This window comes from Xyrauchen texanus, chromosome 31, assembly GCF_025860055.1.
Source record: "Xyrauchen texanus isolate HMW12.3.18 chromosome 31, RBS_HiC_50CHRs, whole genome shotgun sequence".
Taxonomy (NCBI): domain Eukaryota; kingdom Metazoa; phylum Chordata; class Actinopteri; order Cypriniformes; family Catostomidae; genus Xyrauchen; species Xyrauchen texanus.
In genome coordinates this window covers 7148455-7160594 of record NC_068306.1, presented here as the reverse complement: position 1 = coordinate 7160594, position 12140 = coordinate 7148455, and the positions used below count along the sequence as shown (strand labels likewise).

The 12140-nt window shown below is 39.2% G+C and overlaps 1 protein-coding gene across 1 annotated transcript; it reads right to left on the bottom strand.

Annotated features, from left to right (window-relative positions):
- Window positions 1-883: 883 nt before the first annotated feature.
- On the bottom strand, window positions 884-11172 carry LOC127625409 (specifically androgen-regulated gene protein-like). The gene is made up of 4 exons (XM_052100692.1): window positions 11116-11172; window positions 5327-5507; window positions 3892-4075; window positions 884-3664 (listed from the first exon to the last, which is right to left on the bottom strand). Exons 2-4 carry the CDS (start codon window positions 5429-5431, stop codon window positions 2082-2084), a joined length of 1872 nt encoding a protein of 623 aa, XP_051956652.1. The 5' UTR covers window positions 5432-5507; window positions 11116-11172; the 3' UTR covers window positions 884-2081.
- Window positions 11173-12140: the final 968 nt, after the last annotated feature.

The following is a 12140-nucleotide window of genomic DNA, read 5'->3' as shown; positions in this document are numbered from 1 at the left end:
CAGGGCAAATTGATGCCCTACGCAGAGTTCCAGTTCGCAGACTTTCTGCTGCCATCCTAGGGAGTTGGTGCCCTACGCAGACTGCGTAGTCTGCTTATAGGGAGTGGCGGTACTGGTTCAGGTATGCATTATCAGTTCATGTCAAAATACTGCGATCCAAAATGAACTGAACCGAGTGGTTTATGACACATTGCTCACTTCTGGAATTTCCTTTTTTTATCAATCTGACACACCTTTTGATTTTTGATGACTCAAGTCTTTTGCCGTTGTGTCTTCCAGTCTTTAAAGGGATAGTTCAGTGGTTAAGGCTCTGGGTTACTGACCGAAAGGTCAGGGGTTCAAGCCCCAGCACTGTCAAGGTACCACTTTTGGGCCCTTGAGCAAGGCCCTTAACCCTATCTGCTCCAGGGGTGCTGTTTCATGTCATGTCATGACCCTGCGCTCTGACCCCAGCTTAGTTGGGATATGTGAAAACAACTGCATTTCATTGGCTCCTGTACAATGACAATAAAGTTGAATCTTAATCTTAATTTCCTTTCATGGTGGGCAAAATATGCAATGAACGTGAAAGGTGATTGAGGCTATCATTCTGCTTAATATTTCTTTTGTGTTCCACAGAAGAAAAAATGCACTTGGCACAACATGAGGGTAAATAACGATAGAATGTATATTTTTGGGTGAACTATCCCCATGATAAAAATGGCTATAAACTTTAACGTATTGAGCTATATTGTACTGAAGATAATTCTGCTTATTGCGCCATTGGAAGTACTTTGTTTTAAAACACACAAAGCTCAAATGCTGGCTGACGAAATGCTTAACAAAATGCTTTTAAATGGTAAATGGTCTGCGCTTGTATAGCACTTTTTTTAACCTTAGGTGTTACCAAAGGTCACACACACATTCACATTCTCATTCACACTTGTACACCAATGGCAGCAAAAATGTGGTTATTATTATTTAAACTGATTGCATGTCACACATCTGGGCATGTCAACGACCCCATTCCCCCAAATTCTAGGAGTCTGATTTACTCTTTTATTCCCCAGAATACAGGTAGTCCAAATGTGTATTTATTAAGAACTCCACATAAATAATGAAGATCATAGAAGAATTAAATTCTTGACTCATCTTAATAGTTATCAACAGTATAGAACAAAAACTTTAATATGGCATGTACAACACCATTAAACAACAACAACAACAACAAGCACTAGAGATGAGATATTAGTATTAACGTTAATTGGCATTAAATTACTGCATAATCAATAGCAAAATTAAGAAAGGTCTAAAACGATGCCTAAACAGCTATTTCGCAATTGGTTAACATTAACCACAACCGATGTGCCGTCAACCGAAAACTGAAGTCGCTTCAGAGGTGGACCAAGTTGTTACATTTTGATAAAATATGACTAAATAAAAACACTGTTTCTCTTTGAAATAACATACATAGTTGAATTGACATGAGAGCACAATAAGACCTACATATATTGATGCTAAGCCAAACCTTTTTCACCAAAACAACTTACAAGGGCAAAAATCATATTCTTGATAATAATTTTTGTATTAAAATATATCTAAAAATCCTTAAAACAAGATCAATTTGATTGATCTTGTTTTAGAAACAACACTGCATGAGATATTTGGGTTTTTCAGAGAATGTATTTTTAACATGTGAGTTTTGTCTTACTGTACTGGCAGAGTTGTTATAGTCAAAACAATTGAAAAAATCCACCAGTGATGAAGAAGTAATCCAAAGTATTTTGAATAAGTTACTAACCTTGAGTAATCTAACGGAATACTTTACAAATGACATTTTACAGCATGTAATCTGTAGTGCAATACATTTAAAAAGTAACCCTCCCAACCCTGGTGAGGATTATTTAAGCAGGTAGTTGAGAATGCAAATAGACGAAAGTGCCACTATTGCGGAAGATCCAGAAGAAAAGTACTTCTGATGTTGTCTCGGTGTCCACATTATGCAAGACCCATTTCAGCATTCTGCATTTCAATGCTAAAGACCGTTGTACACAGAATACATTGTGAAGTTCAGTTCTCAGAGTAGGGTAGTTGGCGAACTGTTAGTCCCTCAGTAATCCAAGTTTCTTCAAAGCTTCTCGTCGGTTCTCGCCATCTTTACCGTGTGGGGTGATCAGAACGCTTATGCCGTTGGAGCGAGCTAACTTTTGGGCATCGTAACCTGGCTGTGAAGGCTGAACTGAAGCAGCAAGGAGCGATTTGTTTGAACCTTCAGCTGCACGGCCAATACTGAAGTCCTTCGCGCTACCTGCAGAAAGAGGTCGACCTCTGATTTTTCGTAACTGACCAGGAGATAACTGAACATTGGTTTTGTCTGGTTTAGTTGCATGTGAGGTGGGGTCAATGACGATGCTGTTATGACCTACACCTGACCGCCGCTCAAGATTGGTCCCATTTGGATGTGTTGCTTGAGGGGTTGGTTCAAAAGCAATGCTGCGAAGACCTACGCCTGACCGCCCCAAAGAAGCCGATTTGACCTCATAGGGTCTTGCGGGATGCTTCTTCAAATAAACTTGCCTACTTTCAGTGTCTATGAGTTTTGGCATGTCTATTTTTGGGTGCGCCACTCCTAGTACAGAACTTTCAGCTAGTTTAGTGTCCTGCACTGTTTCTACTGAAGGTGCTGTTGTGTAAGTACTTGGTTTACTGGAGGAAAGTGTGGTATCTTTTGCTTTGAATGTTGAGGATTGATTAGAAGAGATATTGGGCCCTGAATTGACTTCCGCACTCTTTAGCAGGCCTAATTTTTTCAAGGCTTCCAGTCGTATCTTCTGTTGATCCAGCTGAGGACGGTCACTCTGCGGTAGTAAAGAGTGCGTGGCACCTGTGTCTTTGTGGCTTTTGAAGATGATATTAGAAGGCAGTTTCTTGGGTTTAGGAGCCACAGCTGGTGGGCTTTTGGTCTCACTGTACTCTTTTGGAACTCCAGGTACATGCTCTGAAGATGGTGAAGGTGTCATCAGTTTGTCAGCGGAAGCATGTTGTGCAAACTTCAACGGTGTCAAATCAGGCACTTTCTTCATGGAAGCCTTCTTGTGCAAATTCTCATGCTCATTGTGGTTCAATGGTCCTCTTGAGTTGGAGTCAACACTTTGGGATTTACTCATCTCAGCAGGCTTGTCACATCCACCACCAGGTTGTGGCACTGTGTTTGGGAGTTCAGGAGTCCAGTCTGGTGGACCATCAAAAACGAGCATTGGAAGTGGTGGTCCGGCGCTCATCTCTGCTGGTTCATCCATGAAGTCTGAAGGTGGAGGAATCAAACCCACCGGAATTTCTGAGGACACTTTCTGGGGCTTCTGCGGAGACTTGGCATCCAAACTCGGAGGAGAATGGCCTATCAAGTTTGAGTCTCTAGGCAACTTTGCTTTAACTGGTGGTTCAGGTATGAAAGAAGGTGGAAGGTCAGCCACATCACTCAATAGTCCAATGCTTGGTTTAGTTCCTTCTGAAACTGTCCTTCCAGTTTGTTGATGGTCAAACTTTGATCTGAACCCATCAAGTTCATCGGGAGATGATTCAACAGGTCTACTGACTAGGAGTAACGGAGTTGGCACAGGATACCTCTGAGATGGTCTCTGATCTCTTATCTTGACTTGGTTTGGGTTCTCATGGGCTAATAGCTCTGAAAGAGAACATTTCGAAGTCAAATATATATATATATATATATATATATAAATAAAAACAAAGTATGCAAACATAGACTAGAAGAAACCAATGAAAAACGTAGAAATTGGAGGGAAAATGCAACTGTTGTTTTACAAGAAGATCCTAAAACGAACAATGAGATACTTCAGATATAATCCAGAGTATAATACAGTGTTTAAAGACAGCGCTGGTAATACTGCTTACCCTCGGGTTTGTTGTGGTTGACGGAGGGGTGATGAATATTGTTTCCTGCCAGGTTATGAGATGGGCGATCAAGCTCATCGCTAGACAAACCGCTGTCATCTTCTACCTCTAGAGCATCAATAGTCTCCTCCAGAAACATGATTGCTTTCTCCTCAGCAGAAAGGTGTCCAACACTATCATCACTCTATCATAAAAAGAAAAGAGTGATAAAGACCCTCCCAAACCTTTTGAAATCTTTCAGATGGCTGTTGAATCACGTTTCACACCGCACCAATGTAATTTGTTCAACTCGGTGTGTATTTTTCCAATGTGACAGAACTAGTGTGGGGATGTTACTTTTTAAAACAATGCCTTACATTATTGTAGATTTGCATTTCTTTTTCTCACAGTCATTTTGGGTGAAAGTAACTGTGATGAAGAGCAGGGCGTGGCCAGGCCGTGATGGAGCACGGAATCAGCTAATCAGCAGGAGAGCGAGATAAGGGCAGCAGGAGGCGCCGGTTCAAGAGAGAGACACACACACACACGGCCGCGTTACATGTGTGTCTGTGTCCTTATGTTTTATGTTGTTTTAAGTTCATTTATATCATTCAAATTTATGTTTACTGTTCAGATGGCTCCCGCCTCCTCCATGCCCATCCTTTATCTGTTACAGTTCAAGGATGGGCAAGGAGGCGGCGGGAACTGGCTGAACCGTAAACATAAATAATTATAATGATATAAATGAACTTAAAACAACATAAACATAAGGACACAGACACACATGCCATGTGCGTCTCTCTCGCTCTCGAACCAGCTGATTCAGCGCCGGCCGTGCTCCATCACAGCCCGGCCATGCCCTCCTCCTCGTCACAGTAACATACCTCTAAATATTTTGATCTTGGAACTTGTAACGCAGTTAAATCTAATGCTGGACAGAACCAGATGGCCAAAAGATCCTTATAGAACTCCTTATAGATCTAGTTTCTAAAGGTTCAGATACCTTCCAAGATAATTTATAAATATTTCATTTTTGATTGACAAAGACAACACTTCAAAATTGCGATAATTTACGTTTAATTTGTTCCAGTCTCTTTGACAAATTATTTAAACAAACACAAGTTAAATCAAGTTTTAGAAGTTAAACTTTAAGGAGAGTTTTGTTCAACCAAGATAGCAAACATCACTAAGTATACACCGTGTTTCCTTGTTCCTCTTCGGAGTAGAAGGTTGTATTGATAATCCCAAATATATTTGTTTTAGCGACTGCATGATACAAAGTAGACAATGAAATTGTCTTTTGGAATGAAACGCTAACCTTCATTTTACTGCACCCTCAAATCAACCTGCCTATGTATACATTTTCTTCCGTCACTCATAAAGAGGATTTCAGAGACAAATTCTCATGTTTGTCAAAAACACAATGTTGGTTTAGATGTTTTAGGAAAATACTCACACAGCCAGTGTTGTTGCTGGCCACACTATCACTGCTACCCGCACTGTCCATACCGGTCACAGATTCCATGGCAATGCCCCCAGGCCAGCTGTCACTTTTTGGCATTGCACATTGGACGAGCCAGGTACTGGCATGGGTCTTTAAAAAAGAGCCTCTTCTGATAATTCAAAATAGAGTAAATCTACAAAAAAAAAAAAAAAAGATAAATGCATAGGTGCGTAAGCAAATAAGATCACAGTGAGTTAAGAACTTTGCATCTTTTTTCTAACAACAACATCTGCAACTGCAAATTAGGTTTTAGAAAATAAGAGTGGTGTTTTGCTACAGTATTCTCGGGGTTGCTAGGTGGTTGCGCACTGGCCCAGGTCAAAACAGCCCATTCTCTATGAAGAGAGATGTTCAATTTGGCCTCCAGTAAAGTCTATCACAAAGGACTGAACATCTACCACATAGCTGGAGGTAAACTGCATCCACCCTCTAGATAACATCTGTCCATGCTTGACTCACCTGTTCAGGTGAGCTAATCAAAACAAAACACATAATTACTGAAACACATGTAGGCTACCTGACACAGGCAGTTGAAAGCCTACGCCCAGAGAACAACATGTGCCTGGATTGCAGAGAGGCATTTTGACAATTTCAACAAATATGATTACTCTAAAAGCAACAGTGACGTGTACAGACCTTAGCAGGGACAGGGGCGAAAGAACATGGGTGAAATTTGCCGTCAATAAGTTTTAAGTTGGGGGGTGCGTCTTTACATTTGTGCACAAAAGGGCCACAAATCTGTAGCATGTCTGTGCTGCTCGAGGTGAAAATTAAACCTGTTTACATTGAGGTGTGTTAATACGTCCATCTGAATAAGATCTTTGAGAAAAGTTTAGTAAACACAACACGGCTTGGTTTCAAAACCAATTGAGCTGCCTACATAGACAGCATTTTAATCATCAGGGACGGGCACAGACATTTTGAGGAGCAGTCACTTTAAAATTGTACATAGGTGGCGGCCTAGATTGGAGTAGGTAAGCCTGTTAAAGGGATAGTTCACCCAAAAATGAAAATTCTGTCATTATTTACTCAGTAGGTCCTTAAAATGCAAGTGGATGGATGACATTAACATCATCAATACAACTCCAGCTGTTAAATTAATGTCTTCTAAAGCTATACGATCGCTTTTGGTGCGAAAAAGATCAATATTTAAGTACTATTTAACTATAATCCAATGCTGCAGAGGGTGGAGTCCAAACGGTCTCTTGTGTGACGTATTCACATTGTCACGATTTACATTTATGCATTTGGCAGACATTTTATCCAAAGCGACTTACAGAGCCCTTATTACAGGGACAATCCCCCCGGAGCAACATGGAGTTAAGTGCCTTGCTCAAGGACACAATGGTGGTGGCTGTGGGGATCGAACCTACAACCTTCTGATTACCAGTTATGTGCTTTAGACCACTACACCACCACCACTCACAGTCTCCAATTTGAGACATCCAGGACAAGCACACAATCGCACCATTGTGAGTAAAAAAACAGATAAATTCAAATCTAAACCAAAATAAATGGAGATTCTGTGCAGCGTTCCTCCTACTCACTTGTAAACAGCGCTGTTCTTCCGATTGTGACGCACATGTGTCAGTTCACACGTGTTTCTAATGCCAATACGATTACATCACATGCGCAAGAGTTAAAAAAGTACTTAAATATTTGTCTTTTTCGCACCAAAAGCGACCATGTTGCTTTAGAAGACATTAATATAACAGCTGGTGTCAACTGGATGGTTTATGAAGACTATCTGTGTTTTTGGAGTTTCAAAAGAGAAATCACCATTCACTTGCATTTTAAGGACCTACTGAGCTATGTTTTTTTATTTACATAATTTAATTTTTCAAAAAAAAAACATTACCTTGGTATAGGTTGCATTCACTGGTTTAAAAACTTGCACAAAAGAATCCACAACTGTACGAAGATCCTAAATTCTAAATCCCAAATATTCATTGTATACATGAAGTCCAGGGAAGTTTGGTTCATAATAATACAAATAAAATACTGTTGTCATGTTAATTATTGAGCCAATATGAATAAAGGACAATATCATGTCTGGCATAATGTAAACTAACACAAACAGATGGTAAGTAGGCTGCTGAATGTGCATGATAGACACAGTTTATCATCCAAATTGGTCCCATCTCAGTTAGGACGCTGCCTATGTGGGCAGTTGATAGCAAGTCAGTTCGCTAGATTTTGGAACAAAGCCCACGTAAAACTAATTATTTAATTTCTGCACAAAATTAACTGAGAAAACCAAGAGGAGAAAAACATAGAAGTCAGCAAAACCACCGAGAGATGTGCACAAATGTGAATGCTAGCCATTATTAGCACAAAACTTGGATAGGCTTTCAAGTTGTTCAGCATATTTCAGCCCATCCTGCCTCACTGAGGTGAGGTAATTGTGAAAGACACACCTCTCTGTGAGAGAAACAACAAAATGGATGGGCGATGGTTTCAAGCAACACCTAGAAAAACTGAATTCGCCCTGGACTGCCACGGTGCCTGCTCAGATCTTTTCGTTTATGCCACAAATCCAGCTGATTTTCTCCAAATGTATCCATATGGAAAACAATTACCTTGCCTTTTGAGTTTTCGGACGTTTGTACAGTAGTTTGCATAAGAGTTCTGTGCTGTGTATCCTTAACAATGAACACAAGTCAAACAAGTGAAACCAGATAGGTATTTATGAGGAAATTGTGCTAAATGAACCTTTCAAATATGGTGAAGTAATCAGGTTCCGCAACGTATTGTTGGGTTTCCCCTTGAGCCCACACATACCATTGTTTCCAGAAAGAACAAGTATGTCTTGGTGTTATTTTGTTTAATTTGAGGGAGTGGTTGCTTATAACAGAACTTTGAACAGGAAAAGGATATTAATGTCAAAGAGGAACCTTCAAATATTGGATTTTACTGCAGTGTAGAACAAAGACATGATGTGGATGACACATGCCAGAGAATGTGAAATTAATAAGGATAACTGGCGTAATCCAGGGCGTAGATCTGGCTTGAACTTTCCAAGCATTTACATGTTTCAATTGATCATTCATTAATAAATAATATTAACATCAAAATGCATGACTACAATTCATCTTTTCAATAAAGAACATCTTTTCAATTTCTATAGGAAGTCATTTGGATATGTTTTGTGTGGTAAGGGACCGTCTGAAAAGTCCACACATTGTGCTAAAACATGCTAATACCATGGAGGATGTGGTAAGGGACCATCTGACAAGTACACACATTGTGCTAAAACGTGCTAATACTGTGGAGGGTGTGGTTAGTGACCGTCTGAAAAGTCCACACATTGTGCAAAAACGTGCTAATACTGTGGAGGGTGTGGTTAGTGACCGTCTGAAAAGTCCACACATTGTGCAAAAACGTGCTAATACTGTGGAGGCTGTGGTAAGGGACCGTCTGAAAAGTCCACACATTGTGCAAAAACGTGCTAATACTGTGGAGGCTGTGGTAAGGGACCGTCTGAAACGTCCACACATTGTGCAAAAACGTGCTAATACTGTGGAGGCTGTGGTAAGGGACCGTCTGAAAAGTCCACACATTGTGCAAAAACGTGCTAATACCGTGGAGGATGTGGTAAGGGACCATCTGAAAAGTCCACACATTGTGCAAAAACGTGCTAATACCGTGGAGGGTGTGGTAAGGGACCGTCTGAAAAGTCCACACATTGTGCAAAAACGTGCTAATACTGTGGAGGCTGTGGTAAGGGACCGTCTGAAAAGTCCACACATTGTGCAAAAGTGTGCTAATACTGTGGAGGGTGTGGTAAGGGACCATCTGAAAAGTAAACACATTGTGCAAAAGTGTGCTAATACTGTGGAGGGTGTGGTAAGGGACTGTCTGAAAAGTCCACACATTGTGCTAAAACATGCTAATACCGTGGAGGGTATGGGAAGTGTATAAAAAAATAATAATAAATGTATAAACCATTCAAAATGTATACATAACGAAGACCCCTTAAGTGCCCCTAAATTGCGTACTAAATTGCATTTAGTACGCAATTTTATAACACCAAAACCAAGCGTACACATATAATGTTTATGCCTTGTGGCTTAACTTTTGACTTTATTTATTTTAACGATTATAAACTGGCCCAATTCACTTCTATTGAAAGTGCATTAGTGTCAATGCATCATTTTTTTAGAAATATTTCGAAATAATTTTTTGTTGTAATCAACATTATGCCATAACACTGAATACTGCACAGTCAACCAGTCTATATGTCAGTCAACGGTCCTGATCACACTTTCAGGGTTAATTCTGCCATAACGACTGGCTGACTGTACATTATCCCTCAGTTACTTGAGGGTTACACCACTTGACTCATTAAATAAAAAAGGTGAAAATTGTATAATAATTGGAACGCATATAAAACAAACATGCGTACAATAATTGCATTACTATGAACTTGGCATGTGTGATTAAGACTAAGATATTTCCTCACAAATACCTCAGAAATGACCTGTGATTTGGATGAGTACACAAAAGTTCAGGAAGCTTAATGAGATGTAAACGAGACAAGAAATGTGAAATATTTGCCCGTGACAAGACGGTCCAGCCTGGCCAATAATTGACAGTGAATAAACACAAACAGTCCAAGTCCACCTGCAAAGTACATATGCTCAGGAGCTCAGCACACCTCTCTTTGCATAATTCTGTATACGGTCCCCATCGTTTATCCACATGATTCCCAGGAGAACACTGCGCTAATGAAAGATTTAGGAGCGGCCCACGGCTGTTTAGGTGTCAAATGCATTGTACACTTAATTAAACGACAGCAAACTCCCTTTCGGCTATATCGGATGAACTAAAACCTCAGTGTCTAACTTTAGACAGTCTGAGAAAGCACACAAACATTGTTGTTTACTTTCATTTCTATAGTGTTCTGATCCAAGCAGTGCATTTCTGGAAACCAAAAACAGGCCATCAATTGCATATTAAAGTCCTCGAATTCCAGTTGCTAATAATCAAGATAATAAGTCATATTTCTACAACTTACTTTGCCAATAAGTGTGAATTCTGATAAAAATCAGAGTCCTGAATAACGAGTTACAGTATACGACTCTATATGAAGAAGTCAAACCTCATTTAAAACTATTTAAATTCAAGTGACCAGTTACAACCACATTTTATTTGATTATGAGTAGCTGATATAAAATACTTTTGACATGTTTTGTAACATGACACACTAAAGAATTATTCATATGCATGCATATTTATGACCTCTTAATACATGAGAGACTGCATGGACTATATGTACATTTAAAATGCAGTCATCACACCACAGGATCATTCAAAATGAACAAGTGAAGGTTTTATAAAAAAATAAAATATAAGCAGACCATTTTAAAAATCTGTCAAAGCACCAACAATTTACATATAAAGTATATATATATATATATATAAACTTGGCAGTAAACAAATATGGGTGGAGTTAATTTTTTAGGATGTGACCAGGGATTAAACTTCAGTTGTAATAAGGAGGACCAGACAAAAACCCTTTATAATGTTGTAATATTTAATTACAAAGTTTTGCTATTAAAATACAGGCAGTTACTACCTGGACGTTGTTTGTTTACTTAAAATGAATTTTTCAACCTTTTATTTTATTTTATTATTAACGCACATTTAAACGCATATCAAACAAACGCTCTAACATTACAGGGAGAGAGAAAATCACATCAAAGCAGTTTGTAATTCATCAAAAGCCAGAAAAGTCTTACCAGTCTTAAAGCAGCACAAGATTCCAGTATTCACCTGCTGCGTGACTCGCTCAGCTGGTTGAGAGTGAAAAGAGAGCGTAAAGAGATTCACCAGCGCAACGCTCTTAGCCAATCAGAGCTTGCGTTACACACTGAGCCGTAGCTGATTGGCTGGACGCCTCAGACGTCAACAAATCAGGTCAAGACTGGTAGATGGAACGTTAGCGTACTGCTTTCTGCCAGAGATCATTTAGGCCGAGACGGAGCACTTGAATTAAAATTAATGGGAATAAAAAAAATTTATTGAAATAATCAATATGGCAAATGTTGAAAATTAGTTCCGTTTTACATGTAAAAAAAGAGCCATTCATGCTGCCTTTAAGTGGACCTGGGAAGCTTGTTATGTACCTCAAAGTTTGTCATTCGTTACTACGATTTACATGTTGGCTACTTTACTTGGATGATGATGATGATAATAATAATCCCTATTTTTAACTTTCCTATCCAAGCTGGGCAGTGTTTCTATACATGCCTCTATATCACCCTCATGTGATATAGCAATTCAAAATTGTAATAATGCATGAAACTGCGTACAGTTTTAATGATGTCTTCTCAGTAAACTTGTTGTATTGCACGCAATCAATTGGCATTAAGGTGAGCAGTGTTGGGCAGGGGTGGACTGGGAAGAAAAATCGGCCTGGGATTTTACATAGGAACAGTCCGCCCCTGATCGGCCCCAAAGTGCATCGGGCCACCGGGGAAATGCCCGGTATGCCAGATTAACAATCCAGCTCTAGTTTTGGGTAAATTATTCAAAAAGTAATAGACATCAGATGAAAATACAAGGATAGACATGAAACTGTTCTTTTAATTCTTTCAAATAAATTATATAAAATCAAATAAATTATTCATGAACTGGCCAAAGAATTTTTAGAAAGCATATATTTTAAATATAGACATTACATTTCTATTTAAAATTCACAATTCTTTGAATTCACAATTCAAATTCACAAAAAAACACAATTACATCAGAAGTAACTGTAATT